Source organism: Bombina bombina, chromosome 3 (genome assembly GCF_027579735.1).
Source record: "Bombina bombina isolate aBomBom1 chromosome 3, aBomBom1.pri, whole genome shotgun sequence".
Lineage (NCBI taxonomy): Eukaryota > Metazoa > Chordata > Amphibia > Anura > Bombinatoridae > Bombina > Bombina bombina.
This window is the reverse complement of record NC_069501.1, coordinates 748037245-748055003: the sequence shown is the minus strand read 5'-3', so window position 1 is coordinate 748055003 and position 17759 is coordinate 748037245. Positions and strand designations below refer to the sequence as shown.

The 17759-nt window shown below is 40.6% G+C and overlaps 1 protein-coding gene across 1 annotated transcript in view; it reads right to left on the bottom strand.

Moving 5' to 3' along the window:
- Positions 1-17759, bottom strand: part of CFAP47 (cilia and flagella associated protein 47) — an 801982-nt gene that overhangs the window by 32438 nt on the left and 751785 nt on the right. The window contains 1 exon segment of the mRNA XM_053705439.1: positions 16601-16735. Coding sequence (XP_053561414.1) covers positions 16601-16735 — 135 coding nt within the window.

Sequence of the window (17759 nt, the reverse complement as noted above, 5' to 3'; positions counted from 1 at the left end):
GTAATTAGAAGGCCTCTAAATGCCGCTGCGCATCACACGTGTATTATGGCTAGCAGTGAAGGGGTTAATTATGTAGCTTGTAGGGAGCTTGCAGGGTTAATTTTAGCTTTAGTGTAGAGCTCAGCCTCCCACCTGAAAGATCAGACCCCCTGATCCCTCCCAAACAGCTCTCTTCCCTCCCCTACCCCACAATTGTCCCCGTCATCTTAAGTACTGGCAGAAACTCTGCCAGTACTAAAGTAAAAGGTATTTGGCACTTTAAAAAAAAAAAAAAAGCATATTTACATATGCTGATGTGTAGGATCTTCCCTTAGACCCCAACCTCACTGATCCCCCACCAAACTGCTCTCTAACCCTTCCCCTCTGCAATAATGGGCGCCATCTTGGGTACTGGCAGCTGTCTGCCAGTACCCAGTTTTGTAACAAAATGTGCCTTTTTTTTAAAAAAATTCCCTTTTCTGTAGTGTAGCTTTCCCCCCCCACCGAGACCAACCCCCAACCCCTTCCAGGTCCCTTAGATTACATTTTACTGTATTCGTGTTTTTAACTTTTAACTTTTTTTTTCTGTAGTGTAGCGGTTCCCACCCGCTCCCGCCCCGTGCAAGCGCCCGCCCACCCACCACTCCCCGTGCACGCGCGCGCTCCCGTGCGCGCCCCCGATCCCGCCCCCCTCCACTCCACACAGAGCATCGATAGCCGCCCACCCGCCTCCCACGTAAGCTCCCACCCACCAACGATACCGGCCATCGATGTCCGGTGCAGAGAGGGCCACAGAGTGGCTCTCTCTGCATCGGATGGCCAAGGGGGGTTATTGCAGGATGCCTCCATATCGAGGCATCACTGCAATAACCGGAAAGCAGCTGGAAGCGAGCAGGATCGCTTCCAGCTGCTTTCCAGACCAAGGACGTACGCCACACGTCCTCGGTCATTAACTGTATTTTTTTTTAGGACGTGTGGCGTACGTCCTTGGTCGTTAAGGGGTTAAAGGGATATAAAACCAAAATATTTTCTTGCATGATTCAGATAATGCATACATTTTAAACAACTTTCCAATTTACTTCTATTATCGGTTTTGGCATTCTTTATTGAAGTAGCAGAATGAACTACTGGTAGCTAAGCTGAACACATTAAACTTTCAATGACAAGAGGCATATATGTGCAGGCAGCAATTAGCAGCTAGCAACAAGCTTGTAAGCCTACCTAGATATGCTTTTCAACAAAGGATATCAAAAGAACAAAACAAATTAGATAAGAGAAGGAAACTGAATAGTTGTTTAAAAATGTATGTAATATCTGAATCATGAAAATAAATGTTGGGGGTTCATGCCCCTTTAAGCTCTGTCATAAATATATTTTTTATTTATTTATTATTTTTTTGCATTTTTAATATTATTCATGAAGGCAAAGATTGCTGCAAAGCAGAGCATTGCACCACGCTACCAAGCAACTCAGTGTCTATGAACAATATTGAACCAAACCATTACTTTAATATGTGGCTCCACTTGACGTGAATTCAATTACAATCCTGGAATTCCATAAATACGCTATGGAATATGAGAGAGCATTAAAAATAAACAATTATAACATATACATAGCATATACCATCAAATAAACACTGCATTGCAAAAAAAAATGTTTTAAAAAAATTGTGTACATTTATTTTATCATCTTAATTTACATGATTTTGCAAATTAAAGTGAATGTAAACTCAACAGTGTCGCTTATTGCCATATTATCACTCGCAACAATTTAGGTGGACCTTAATTCATCATTTTTTTGTGTGTACTTGCTAATCCAAAATATATACCTTTTTATTTCATGTTTGGAGCCGAGATTCCTCCACCCACCATTTTGTCACGCTATTTGGAAATAATTGACAATAGTGATTGCCAATCCGTTTTTTTACCCCGTGGCGTTCAACCCCTTTTTTGCAACGTCATGCGCTTATTCTGCGCAATCGTTAGCTTCTAATACCCAGCTTCAGACAGCTTCAGAAGTAATGCGTGTCCACGAGACGCGCATGCTCTATAAGACCCATTACTCTTGCACTGTATATCGCTAGTCACGGTGGCCGTCAGTACTGTATAGCAATAATTTTATTCCCACCTGTACACCACTGGTCGCGGTGGCCCTGTCAGCTCTGAGTGTATGCCACTGCTCGCGGTTGCCCTGTCAGCGCTGAGTGTATGCCACTGCTCGCGGTTGCCCTGTCAGCGCTGAGTGTATGCCACTGCTCGCGGTGGCCCTGATGGCGCAGCAAGTCTCAGCTCCCCTGTCAGCACTGTGCGCCGCTGGTGATAGCGCCCCTGTATAACAGTAGTCGCAGTGCAATTGGAGGCGATGAACATTGATCGCGGGGCCCCTGTCAGCACTGTATGCCAATGATAACAGTAGAACTGCCAGAACTGTATAGCACCAATCACGGCACACCTGCCTGCCAGCACTGTATACCTTTCAGAGGTACTGTCATTCTTGTTTTACAGCGTTCGGTGGTGTGCTGTGGTTTGTGCTGTACGGAGCTGGCTGGGGTGCTGTGGTTGGTGTTGTGCAGTGCTGCTGGGGGTACTGTGGTTATTGGTGTGACTGTGTAGTTTAATGTTTTTCACGCATGCGCAAAGTAAGGGCATCACAGGTGCGCGCATCAGAGATACGTATAGAGTAGGTGGGACCACTCTATACCTCACTCTCTGCAAAACAAGGAAGTGCCTTATGGGAGGAGTTGTGACTCAAAACGGAGTGAAGTTAGTATATAAAATATATTATAAATTATTTTTATTTTTTTGTTTAAAAGTTGACCATTTGAATCACCATGTGTAATATAAGTATTAGGAGCCTTGAGTAGTTTGAAAATTGACATTCACTTTAAGGGTTGTGCTAGTATACACCCCTTGAAAAACCCGGTTAAATCCATGTTGATGGTCTTTAACCAGTTAGGGACAGGTGTAAAAGATCTTATAATCTGATCTGGCCAATCATTGAGTATAACACTGCAGAGTCAGTAAAATGTAATTTTTTAGTTTACAGTAAAAATCAGGCAATATAAATAACAAATGTGTATTGTAATGTTGTTTTATTTTCCTTTGTCAAATATTTTCTGGGGGATTTAATTTAAATCTAATGTCCCTTTAACAGTAATTTACTGTAGCAAGTTTCCTCATACATGGATATATTGGAAGTTAAAAAAAATAATTTCATGACAGGCTTCAAAGTCATTTTGGAGCAAGCCCATTATAAAGCCACCAAACTGTATTATGAATTCTGTCAGAGTTTTAAATGCATCAGTACCTCACATGTCAAAGCATTTCATTACCATCCTCTTTAGCCCAGAAGGATGTTATGTCCTAAATCAATTCCTGCTTATAAACTCACACATCAGCATTTGTCAACATTAAGTTATATTTCTGCCTGAATCTAATAGTAGTAATCTCAAATATTTGAAAAGTATCATTTTCATTTTAAATAGAAAATGTAATACTGAGTTTTGGTCAATTTGACAAGCCGTAGCAGTAGTGATGTGAATCATAAAAAAATGTGCGCAGTATTTTAAATGTTACACATTTGAACTATAATTTTATGAAGTTTTGGAATAAGCTGTCATAAAGAAAATTATTCACTATGACTGTTTCAATTAAGTCAATTACAATTAGACAATAGTGTTGAATATATGCCACAGGATAATTCATTAAATTATTTACAGACTTAATTATTATAAATGAATGAGATGAGGAGTCAAACATTTACACTTTTTTGTTTATGGTTTTAAATAAAATAATTAAAGAAATTTATCACCATTTTTCACGAACAGTATATAATAGTTGTTAAGCATGTTACAAATATTTTTGCATGAAAACAGGTTAAAGGGATAGTGTACTAACCCTATTATCAATTTTTCGTTGTTCTCTTGGTATCTATATTTGAAAAACAGGATTGTAACTTTAGGAAGCAGCCCATTTTTGGTTCAGACCTGGGTAGCACTTGTTGATTGGTGGCTAAAAGTAGCTGCCAATCAGCAAATGCTACCCAGGGGTGCTGAACCCAAAAAATTGGCCTTCTCCTAAGCTTACATTCCTGCTTTTTCAAATAAAGATAGCAAGAGAATGAAGAACAATTGATAATAGGAGTACATTTGAAAATTGCTTAAAATTGCTGCTCTATCTGAATAATGTACCTGTATGCGTGTGTTGTAAATATTGCTATTTTTTTCTTGTGCAACCTGTTAATTTAATAGTATATTTAAGCTACATCTATTGGGTTTATATATGGGCTTCTTGGGCGTATCATAGCAAGTGCCTCACCAGCCTCTGACCTCCCTGCATGTCACTGTACTCAAGTAAATAGTTGAAAAGATTTTATTTTTTTTCCAAGCAGTTTTAGGAACACTCCATTAAGTGGCCTGGGCTACATTTTGTTTACATAGCTTTTCTAAAGATAATATGTCAGAATTCATATTTTCAACAAACAAAAACAGTCTTTTTAAAGGTACATTGTAGTAAAAAAATGACATTATCTAATTTAGTTGCAAGACTAGCAACCCTGCACCTCCATGTGTTTAACCCCCACAATGGGTTTAACAAATTGTAGAAGTATCCACTCCGATTCCACAGAGTACTGCTGGTCCCAAGCAGAAACTGGCGCTGACCCAATTAGCAGCATTAATCACATGACCTAGCTGGATCAGCTGCAGTTTCTGCTGAGGACCAACAGTGCTATTCTTTCTCTTTGGAGGTGCATGTCATTTTTGTAGAGCAAGTAAAAAATTTTATTATAATGTCCCTTTAACCCCTTAATAACATAACATACCCTGTTCATTGCATATAATTAAGAGTTTTTTTTTTAATCTCAGTAATAGTGGGGGTTTCACTGCTAGCAACAAAACACTCTATTACTGCTTGCCTCACCCCAGGAGGCATTTGGCTACACTGCGGTCTCACTGCTGGTGGCGAGACTCGTGCTACTTTACTCTTGAAAACTGTTGTTAAGGGGTTAAGATAAAAAAATAAAGGTAAAGGCGTTATTACTGAACAATTTAATACACTTCAACATGTAAAATGGATAATTAAACATCTTAAAGCAAAGATAAAAAAATATGGTACAATGTCCCTTTAAAATGTTTTAATGATATAAGTATGGGTAACAATAAAAAAATATTGGATAATAGATTAAATAATGCAATTTAAAAAATGCTACAAAACAAGCATTATGATTGGTAAATATGGAAATACAGTAATACATGCACTTGTTATATGATGTACAAAAATATATCAGAAATTTTACTTTGAAGTGACAGTAAACTCTCCCCTTTATAAAATCAGATCCAAAATGTTAGTGATATTTTAGATGGAGTTTAATACAACAGTTGTAAAAAAGTTGCGCAATAACTTACGTTTTAATATAGATACAAGATTCAAATGCCGAATGCTCCACTGCCCACTTCAAAGTAAATTTTTCTGTGAGCTAATGGTTTAAATTGTTGTCCAATCAGCACTTTAACTACATGGCACTTTTGTTGTAGCTAGTGCGCTGATTGGAGAACAATTCAGCCATTAGCTCAAAGAAAAATTGACTTTTGAAACATTTATCAATGTGTGATTTTTTTTGACTGGTGGTTTTTTAGATGAATTCATTGTTTATTGATGTATTACAATATGTACAAAAACATCAGTTCAACAAAAGTTGAAGTTTAAATTTAGCAATGTTAAGTTAAACAAGTTAGGTTTATAAAGTTTTATGGATTTGAATTTATAGTAAGTACTCCAGCAAAACCATTTACAATATGTTTTACTCCAATGCATTTTTTATTTCATTACACTGTTCATTGAAGTAAAATAGCATATTCTTTTTGGGGCATGAATATAGTGATGTTTCAGTGATGTATATCAGCACAGATATAACAAATTATATGTGCGTTTTAATAATATCAAAAATGCAGCACAAAAAGATGTTTTAATGTAGTGAACATGCAATGGTCAAAAGTATGGTTTTACCTCAAATGTTCCCAAGTAGATAATGTCTGTCTTATTTTGTCTCCTCTATGCTGGATTTCTCTGTATTCTTTTAATTATCACTTCCTCAACTTACCTATTTACCTCACAATCTTAACTATTCAAGCACTGTCTATCTTCCACTATTTATGCTGCATCTCTCCTAACTTAGGAACCTTCTGCACACCCACCATCTTCTGTAATGGATGACTCCACCCACCAGTCATACCCCTAAATATAGAAACTGTAACCTTGTCTACTGTCCAGGTTAACAGTCTTGCAATCACTTTAGAATAGACCTCTTTATGAACCTCATATCCTTAAAGGGATATGAAACTCTTTTTTATTCTTTCATGATTCAGAAAGAGCATGCAATTTTAAGCAACTTTCTAATTTACTGTTATTATCAATTTTTTTGGTTATCTTGGTATCTTTATTTGAAAAGCAGGAATATAAGCGTAGGAGCCAGACCATTTTTGGTTCAACACCCTGGTTAGCACTTGCTGATTGGTGGCCACCTCTTTCAGCAGCTCCTTCTTAAAGTTACCTCTCCAAAGTGGGACTCCAGGTGATGAGAAGGGATGTGCATAAATCTGGCTTCAGTTACCGAGTAAATGGAGAGGTGTTCACGGCCCCCCCACCAGTTCCTTTTACGAGATGTAGATGTAAACAGGGTGCATAACAGAACCTCTCTCTGGCTGCAAACAATGCAGCCTTTTCTGCCCGGCTGAAGTTCAATCCAATTGGCTGATCCGATCAGCCAATAGGATTGACCTTGCATTCTATTGGCTGTTCCAATCAGCCAATAGAATGCAAGCTCAATCGTAATGGCTGATTGCATCAGCCAATAGGATTTTTCCTACCTTAATTCCGATTGGCTGATAGAATTCTCTTCTGCCCGGATCGAATGAAGACTTCTGCCCGGCTGGAGGACCTCTTCTGCCCGGATGGGATGAAGACTTCTGCCCGGCTGGAGGACCTCTTCTGCCCGGATGGGATGAAGACTTCTTCTTGGCTGGGTGAAGAAGGCTCAAGGTAGGGTGATCTTCAAGGGGTTAGTGTTAGGTTTATTTTAAGGGGGGATTGGGTGGGTCTTAGAGTAAGGTTGGGTGTGTGGGTGGTGGGCTTAAATGTTGGGCGGGTTGTATTTCTTTTTTTTACAGGTAAAACAGAATGCTTACCTGATAAATTACTTTCTCTTACGGTGTATCCAGTCCACGGATTCATCCTTACTTGTGGGATATTCTCATTCCCTACAGGAAGTGGCAAAGAGAGCACCCCAGCAGAGCTGTCCATATAGCTCCCCCTCGGGCTCTGCCCCCCCAGTCATTCGACCGACGGTTAGGAGAAAAAGGAGAAACCATAGGGTGCAGTGGTGACTGTAGTTTTACAAAGATAAATTTGAACCTGACTTAATTGCCAGGGTGGGCCGTGGACTGGATACACTGTAAAAGAAAGTAATTTATCAGGTAAGCATAAATTCTGTTTTCTCTTACTTGGTGTATCCAGTCCACGGATTCATCCTTACTTGTGGGATACCAATACCAAAGCTTTAGGACACGGATGAAGGGAGGGAAAAAGTCAGGTAACCGCTTTAGGACACGGATGAAGGGAGGGAAAAAGTCAGGTAACCTAAACGGAAGGCACCACTGCTTGCAAAACCTTTCTCCCAAAAATAGCCTCCGAAGAAGCAAAAGTACTGAATTTGTAAAATTTGGCAAAAGTATGCAGTGAAGACCAAGTCGCTGCCTTACAAATCTGTTCAACAGAAGCCTCATTCTTGAAGGCACATGTGGAAGCCACAGCTCTGGTGGAATGAGCTGTAATTCGTTCAGGAGGCTGCTGTCCAGCAGTCTCATAAGCCAATCCGATGATGCTTTTCAGCCAAAAAGAAAGAGAGGTAGCAGTCGCTTTCTGACCTCTCCTCTTACCAGAATAGACAACAAACAAGGATGATGTTTGTCTGAAATCTTTAGTTGCCTTTAAATAGAATTTTAAAGCCTGAACCACATCAAGATTGTGCAAAAGTCGTTCCTTCTTAGAAACTGGATTAGGACACAGAGAAGGAACAATGATTTCCTGGTTAATATTCTTATTAGAAACAACTTTCGGAAGAAAACAAGGTTTAGTATGCAAAACAACCTTATCTGCATGAAACACCAGATAGGGTGAATTACACTGCAAAGCAGACAATTCTGAAACTCTCTGAGCAGAAGAGAAAGCTACCAAAAGCTAAACCTTCCAAGATAATAACTTAATATCTATGGAATGTAAAGGTTCAAACGGAACCCCTTGAAGAACTGAAAGAACTAAATTAAGACTCCATGGAGGAGCCACAGGTTTATAGACAGGCTTGATTCTAACTAAAGCCTGTGCAAACGCCTGAACATCTGGTACTGCTGCCAGCCGCTTGTTTAACAGGATAGACAGAGCAGATATCTGTCCTTTTAAGGAACTAGCTGACAATCCTTTCTCCAATCCTTCTTGGAGAAAAGACAAAATCCTGGGAATCCTAACTTTACTCCACAAGTAACCCTTGGATTCACACCAACAAAGATATTTCCTCCATATCTTATGGTACATTTTCCTGGTGACAGGCTTTCTGGCCTGGATCAGAGTATCAATAACTGATTCAGAGAACCCACGCTTAGCTAGAATTAAGCGTTCAATCCCCAAGCAGTCAGCTGCAGAGAAACTAGATTTGGATGCTTGAATGGACCCTGAATTAGAAGATCCTGCCTCAATGGCAGCTTCCATGGTGGAACAGATGACATGTCCACTAGGTCTGCATACCAAGTCCTGCGTGGCCACCCAGGCGCTATCAAAATTACCGAAGCCTTCTCCTGTTTGATTCTGGCTACCAGCCGAGGGAGAAGAGGAGACGGTGGAAAGACATAAGCTAGACTGAAGGACCAAGGCGCTACTAGGGCATCTATTAATGTCGCCCTGGGGTCCCTGGACCTCGATCCGTAAAGAGGAAGTTTGGTGTTCTGACGGTACGCCATCAGATCCAATTCTGGAATGCCCCATAGTTGGGTCAACTGAGCAAAAACCTCCGGGTGGAGTTCCCACTCCCCCGGGTGAAAGGTCTGACGACTTAGAAAATCTGCCTCCCAGTTGTCTACTCCAGGGATGTGAATTGCTGAGAGATGGCAGGAGTGATCCTCCGCCCATTTGATGATCTTGGTTACTTCCTTCATCGCTAGGGAACTCTTTGTCCTCCCTGATGATTGATGTACGCTACAGTCGTGATGTTGTCAGACTGAAATCTGATGAATTTGGCCTCCGCTAGTTGAGGCCATGCCTGAAGCATGTTGACTATCACTCTCAGTTCCAAAATGTTTATCGGGAGAAGAGATTCTTCCTGAGACTATAGGCCCTGAGCTTTCAGGGAGTTCCAGACCGCACCCCAGCAGAGCTGTCCATATAGCTCCCCCTCAGGCTCCGCCCCCCCCAGTCATTCGACCGACGGTTAGGAGAAAAAGGAGAAACCATAGGGTTCAGTGGTGACTGTAGTTTTACAAAGATAAATTTGAACCTGACTTAATTGCCAGGGTGGGCCGTGGACTTGATACACCGTAAGAGAAAGTAATTTATCAGGTAAGCATAAATTCTGTTTTCTCTTACTTGGTGTATCCAGTCCACGGATTCATCCTTACTTGTGGGATACCAATACCAAAGCTTTAGGACACGGATGAAGGGAGGGAACAAGTCAGGTAACCTAAACGGAAGGCACCACTGCTTGCAAAACCTTTCTCCCAAAAATAGCCTCCGAAAAAGCAAAAGTATCGAATTTGTAAAATTTGGCAAAAGTATGCAGTGAAGACCAAGTCGCTGCCTTACAAATCTGTTCAACAGAAGCCTCATTCTTGAAGGCCCATGTGGAAGCCACAGCTCTGGTGGAATGAGCTGTAATTCGTTCAGGAGGCTGCTGTCCAGCAGTCTCATAAGCCAATCGGATGATGCTTTTCAGCCAAAAAGAAAGAGAGGTAGCTGTCGCTTTCTGACCTCTCCTCTTACCAGAATAGACAACAAACAAGGATGATGTTTGTCTGAAATCTTTAGTTGCCTTTAAATAGAATTTTAAAGCCTGAACCACATCAAGATTGTGCAAAAGTCGTTCCTTCTTAGAAACTGGATTAGGACACAGAGAAGGAACAATGATTTCCTGGTTAATATTCTTATTAGAAACAACTTTCGTAAGAAAACCAGGTTTAGTATGCAAAACAACCTTATCTGCATGAAACACCAGATAGGGTGAATTACACTGCAAAGCAGACAATTCTGAAACTCTCCGAGCAGAAGAGAAAGCTACCAAAAATGAAACCTTCCAAGATAATAACTTAATATCTATGGAATGTAAAGGTTCAAATGGAACCCCTTGAAGAACTGAAAGAACTAAATTAAGACTCCATGGAGGAGCCACAGGTTTATAGACAGGCTTGATTCTAACTAAAGCCTGTGCAAACGCCTGAACATCTGGTACTGCTGCCAGCCGCTTGTGTAACAGGATAGACAGAGCAGATATCTGTCCCTTTAAGGAACTAGCTGACAATCCTTTCTCCAATCCTTCTTGGAGAAAAGACAAAATCCTGGGAATCCTAACTTTACTCCACAAGTAACCCTTGGATTCACACCAACAAAGATATTTCTTATGGTAAATTTTCCTGGTGACAGGCTTTCTGGCCTGGATCAGAGTATCAATAACTGATTCAGAGAACCCACGCTTAGCTAGAATTAAGCGTTCAATCTCCAAGCAGTCAGCTGCAGAGAAACTAGATTTGGATGCTTGAATGGACCCTGAATTAGAAGATCCTGCCTCAATGGCAGCTTCCATGGTGGAACAGATGACATGTCCACTAGGTCTGCATACTAAGTCCTGCGTGGCCACCCAGGCGCTATCAAAATTACCGAAGCCTTCTCCTGTTTGATTCTGGCTACCAGTCGAGGGAGAAGAGGAGACGGTGGAAAGACATAAGCTAGACTGAAGGACCAAAGTGCTACTAGGGCATCTATTAATGTCGCATTGGGGTCCCTGGACCTCGATCCATAAAGAGGAAGTTTGGTGTTCTGACGGGACGCCATCAGATCCAATTCCGGAATGCCCCATAGTTGGGTCAACTGAGCAAAAACCTCCGGGTGGAGTTCCCAATCCCCCGGGTGAAAGGTCTGACGACTTAGAAAATCTGCCTCTCAGTTGTCTACTCCTGGGATGTGAATTGCTGAGAGATGGCAGGAGTGATCCTCCGCCCATTTGATGATCTTGGTTACTTCCTTCATCGCTAGGGAACTCTTTGTCCTCCCTGATGATTGATGTACGCTACAGTTGTGATGTTGTCCGACTGAAATCTGATGAATTTGGTCTCCGCTAGTTGAGGCCATGCCTGGAGCATGTTGACTATCACTCTCAGTTCCAAAATGTTTATCGGGAGAAGATATTCTTCCCGAGACCATAGGCCCTGAGCTTTCAGGGAGTCCCAGACCGCACCCCAGCCTAACAGACTGGCATCGGTCGTGACAATGATCCACTCCGGTCTGCGGAAGCACATTCCCTGAGACAGGTGATCTTGAGACAACCACCAGAGAAGAGAATCCCTGGTTTTCTGGTCCAGTTGTATTTGAGGAGACAAATCTGCATAATCCCCATTCCACTGTTTGAGCATGCACAGTTGCAGTGGTCTGAGATGAATTCGGGCAAAAGGGACCACGTCCATTGCCGCGACCATTAATCCGATTACCTCAATGCACTGAGCTACAGAAGGCCGAGGAATGGAATGAAGAACTCGGCAAGTAGTTAAAAGCTTCAACTTCCTGACCTCCGTCAGAAATATCTTCATTTCTACCGAGTCTAATAGTGTTCCCAGGAAGGGAACCCTTGTGAGCGGGGACAGAGAGATTTTTTCGACGTTCACCTTCCACCCGTGAGACCTTAGAAAGGCCAGCACAATGTCCGTATGAGCCTCGGCTCTGTGAAAAGTCGACGCCTGTATTAAGATGTCGTCTAGGTAAGGTGCTACTGCAATGCCCCATGGTCTTAGTACCGCTAGGAGGGACCCTAGCACCTTTGTAAAAATTCTGGGAGCAGTGGCCAACCCGAAAGGAAGGGCCATGAACTGGTAATGCTTGTCCATAAAAGCGAACCTTAGGAACTGATGGTGATCTTTGTGGATGGGAATATGTAGATACGCATCCTTTAGATCCACGGTAGTCATATATTGACCTTCCTGGATCATTGGCAAAATTGTCCGAATGGTTTCCATTTTGAATGATGGAACTCTGAGGAATTTGTTTAGAATTTTTAGATCCAGGATTGGCCTGAAAGCTCCTTCTTTTTTGGGAACTACAAACAGGTTTGAGTAAAAACCCAGTCCTTGTTCTGTAATTGGAACTGGGTGTATCACTCCCATCTTTAGTAGATCTTCTACACAACGTAAGAACGCCTGTTTTTGTCTGGTCTGAAGACAAACGAGAAATGTGGAACCTTCCCCTTGGAGGAGAGTCCTTGAATTCTAGAAGATACCCCTGAGCAACAATTTCTAATGCCCAAGGATCTGGAACATCTCTTGCCCAAGCCTGAGCAAAGAGAGAAAGTCTGCCCCCTACTAGATCCGGTCCCGGATTGGGGGCTACCCCTTCATGCTGTCTTGGTAGCAGCCGCAGGCTTCTTGGCCTGTTTACCATTGTTCCAGCCCTGCAAGGGTTTCCAGGTTGCTTTGGGCTCTGAAGCATTACCCTCTTGCTTTGCGGCAGCAGAGGTTGAAGCAGGTCCGCTCCTGAAGTTGCGAAAGGAGCGAAAATTAGCCATGTTTTTGGCCTTAAACGGTCTATCCTGCGGAAGGGCATGGCCCTTTCCCCCAGTGATATCCGCGATAATTTCTTTCAACTTGGGACCGAAAAGGGTCTTTCCCTTGAAAGGAATGTTTAGTAACTTTGTTTTGGACGACACGTCAGCCGACCATGATTTGAGCCAAAGCGCTCTTCGCGCCATAATGGAAAAAACAGAATTTTTCACCGCTAACTTAGCTAATTGAAAAGCGGCATCAGTGATAAAAGAATTAGCCAGCTTTAGAGAATGAATTCTATCCATGACTTTGTCATATGAAGTCTCCCTCTGGAGAGACTCCTCCAGCGCCTCAAACCAAAAAGCCGCTGCAGTAGTTACAGGAATAATGCAGGCAATTGGTTGAAGAAGGAAACCTTGCTGAACAAACATTTTCTTCAGTAAACCTTCCAATTTTTTATCCATAGGATCTTTGAAAGCACAACTGTCTTCTATTGGAATGGTTGTGCGCTTGGCTAGTGTTGAAACTGCTCCCTCTACCTTAGGGACCGTCTGCCACGCATCCCGCCTTGGGTCATTTATGGGGAACATTTTCTTAAAGATGGGGGGGAACAAAAGGTACACCTGGTCTCTCCCACTCCCTAGTCACAATATCCGCCACCCTCTTGGGGATCGGAAACGCATCAGTGTATACAGGGACTTCTAGAAACCTGTCCATTTTACACAATTTTTCTGGGACCACCATGGGGTCACAATCATCCAGCATAGCTAAAACCTCCTTAAGCAGTACGCGGAGGTGTTCCAGCTTAAATTTAAACGCTAAGGAATCTGATTCTGCCCGCTGAGAAACTTTTCCTGTGTCAGAAATTTCTCCCTCGGACAGCACATCCCTCACTGCCACTTCAGAGTGTTGTGAGGGTACAACGGATAAATCATCCAAAGCTTCTGATTGCTCATCCTCTGTTCTTAAAACTGAGCTATCACGCTTCTTAGGAAAAACTGGCAGTTTAGATAGAAATGCCGCAAGGGAATTATCCATGACTGCTGCTAATTGTTGTAATGTAATAGGGCCCAATGCGCTAGAGGTACTAGGCAATGCTTGCGCGGGCGTAACTGGTGTCGACACATGGGGAGAGGAAGGAGGACTATCCTCATTACCTTCCGTCAAAGAATCATCTTGGCCTACATTTTTAAGTGTCACTGCATGGTCTTTAAAATGTTTAGATACCTTAGCACACTTTAAACACAAATGTAAAGGGGGTACCGCCATTGCTATTAAACACATAGAACAGGGTCTATCTGTAGGCTCAGACATGTTAAACAGACTTAGACAGCACTCAAATAAAGTAAAATACAATTTTTGAAAAAACGGTACTGTGCCTTTAAATAATAAAAAGCGCACACTTTTTTACTAAACCTCAAAAAAACATCCAATCTTTATGAAATTTTCACCATATGATCCTAATGCTTTGAAATTATTGCACAGTACATTTCAAGACAATTAACCCCTTATTGCCCAAACCGGAGCAAATTAAAGCAGGCCACCGGTTTAACAAACTACAGCACCATGCCACAGCCTCTGCTGTGGCCCTACCTTCCTTGGGGATTAGTTTTGGACAAAAAAAAAGCCTCTCTGGAGTCCTCCAGCAATCTCTGGACTCTACACGTGAAGCTGCATGAAGCTGTCTTGCAAATGAACTGCGCAACTGAGGCGCGAAATTTAGGCCCCCTCCCTCTTCACTCCGGAGTTGTGGGGCCTTCCCAAGCTAAAATAGGTGTCTAAAGATATGCCAGGCGGAATAAAACCCCCAAAAAGTGTTACAAATGTAATAAACACTTGTACAAATATCAGATTATTGTAATAAAATAATTGATTTCCCCTTAACAGTGTCCACCAGCGTTTTAAGCCCTTTTAACTAAGCCATACTTCTATACTAAGTCTCAGAATATGGCTTACCTTCCCCACATGGGGATTCTTGTCAGTCTTCTAGCATTACCTCTTCTTGACTAGAAAAAAAAGTGACTGAGCATACCTTATAGCAGTTAAGCCTGCAAAATGTTCCCCCCAACTGAAGTTCTCCGGTACTCAACAGTCCTGTGTGGGAACAGCAATGGATTTTAGTTACAACATGCTAAAATCGTTTTCCTCTCAGCAGAAATCTTCATCACTTTCTGCCACAGAGTAAATAGTACAAACCGGCACTATTTTAAAATAACAAACTCTTGATTGAAGAAATAAAAACTACAAATCTAACACCACATTCACTTTACCCTCCCGTGGAGATGCTACTTGTTAGAGCGGCAAAGAGAATGACTGGGGGGGCAGAGCCTGAGGGGGAGCTATATGGACAGCTCTGCTGTGTGCTCTCTTTGCCACTTCCTCTAGGGAATGAGAATATCCCACAAGTAAGGATGAATCCGTGGACTGGATACACCAAGTAAGAGAAAAAAGCTGATTACTTTGGGGCAATGCCCCACAAAAAAGCCCTTTTAAGGGCTATTTGTAATTTAGTATAGGGTAGGGAATTTTATTATTTTGGGGGGCTTTTTTATTTTATTAGGGGGCTTAGATTAGGTGTAATTAGTTTAAACTTCTTGTAATTTTTTTTATTTTCTGTAATTTAGTGTTTGTTTTTTTGTACTATAGTTAATTTTATTTAATTGTATTTAATTTTAGGTAATTGTAGTTAATTAATTTAATTTATTTAATGATAGTGTAGTGTTAGGTGTAATTGTAACTTAGGTTAGGATTTATTTTACAGGTAAATTTGTATTTATTTTAACTAGGTAGCTATTAAATAGTTATTAACTATTTAATAGCTATTGTACCTAGTTAAAATAAATACAAAGTTGCCTGTACAATAAAAATAAATCCTAAAATAGCTGCAATGTAATTATTAATTATATTGTAGCTATCTTAGGGTTTATTTTATAGGTAAGTATTTAGTTTTAAATAGGAATAATTTAGTTAATAATAGTAATATTATTTAGATTTATGTAAATAATATTTAAGTTAGGGGGGTGTTAGGGTTAGACTTAGGTTTAGGGGTTAATACATTTATTATAGTGGCAGCGACGTTGGCGGCGGCAGATTAGGGGTTAATACATTTAATAGGCTATGTGGGCTATGGCGGTTTAGGGGTTAATACACTTTATTAGTTATTGCGGTGGGGGATTGCGGTTGACAGGTAGATAGACATTGCGCATGCGTTAGGTGTTAGTTTATTTTTGCAGGCATTTTCGGGAGTTACAGTGCTCCCATACTCAGCGCAAGGCCTGCTACGGCTGCCTTTTATGGCGAGGTAAAAATGGAGTAAGATTTCTCCATTTTCACCACGCAAGGCCTTGCCCTGGATATTGGATACCGATTTACGACGCGGTCCCATGTTAGCCTATGGGAGTAAAAATTGCGAGCGACGGGTGAAATATACGGGCATAACTTGTATGCTACACCGTATATATGATACCAAAACAGCGCAAAAACGCTCTTGCGGGCGACGCTGCATATGTAATGGAGGCCCACATCTGTTTGCATTACTTTAAGACTGATCATAATTGCTGAGTAAGAATATGGCTGGGGTATTAGAATTCCACGTGCTGCCAGAATATCACAGCTGGATTTAACATCATTTAAAAAAAATATACTGAGCAATATTTAATATTTAAAGGCTCTGTAATTGTGTATGAAGACAGTTTATGATGCTATATTACAAAGTGCAATAAACTGCAAGAAAACAAATTGAAATGCACATTATAAAAACCTTCAAACATAAATTTCATTAAGCAGATTAAAATGCAAGAATCAAAACTTATTCTGTGAATGATTACAAGAACATACCATTGCTGATGTGAACCTCTTCTTGTATTTGATTCGTTTTCTCTGTTGGTATGCCAGATTGACCAGGAACGACACCAGTTAACAGCACTTCCACTCGCTCTTCAGTTCGAGTCCTTGCTTCACAGCTCACGATAGCTGAAGCAATAAGTTGCAAACGCAGATTAATACAATTTAGTTAGTAAACTATATATGCAATTAAATTGTATTAATTAATTAAGTCACTATTCATTGACTTTAAGTTATCAAACAAATGTACGAAAGCTGAGGAAATACCTGTGTTTATTTTTTAACTTAATGGAAATTTTGAAATTTAAGGGGCATGAAACTCAAAAACTTTCTTTCATAATTCAGATACAGCATGCAATTTTAAACAACTTTACAATTTACTTCTATTATTTATTTTGCTCTTTTCTCTTGGCATCCTTTGCTGAAAATGATAACAAGGTAGGCTCAGGAGCTGGAAAATAGCTGCTTATTGGTGGCTTCACACATATGCCTCTTGTCATTGGTTTACCAATTTTTTTTAGCTAGTTCCCAGTAGTGCATTGCTGCACCTTCAATAAATGATACCAATAGGATGAAACAAATTGATCATAGAAGTATATTGGAAAGTTGTTTAAAATGACATGATCTATCTAAATCAGGAAAGAACATTTTGGGATTTCATATCCCTTTAAAAAGTTTGCCCCATAACTGAATCACACAGAGAACCTATTTGAGCTCATCAATGAAACTGTCAGAGACAACTTGCCCCAAATGTATTGCCGAGTTAAGTTTGTAAATTTTAATGAATTGTTTATATAATTTTTCTGACATTTGTTTTTTTAAGTGAAAAACCTTAAAGGGTCATAAACTCAGAAGTATTCTTTCACGATTCATATAGAGCATATAATCATAATTTATTTTTTTCTAGTTTTCGTCTATTATCTAATTTGTTCTCTTGGCATCTTTTGTTGAAAATAAAATAAAAAGTAGGTTCAGAAGCAGCAAAATCCTACTAGGAGCTAGCTGCTGATTGGTGGCTGGACACATTTGCCTCTTGTAATTAGTTCCCACAATGTGTTAAAGGGATATTATACACACACTACTATAAAGAAGAAAATGCACAGATACTGATATAAAAATCCAGTATAAAACCTTTAAAAAAAACTTATTTAGA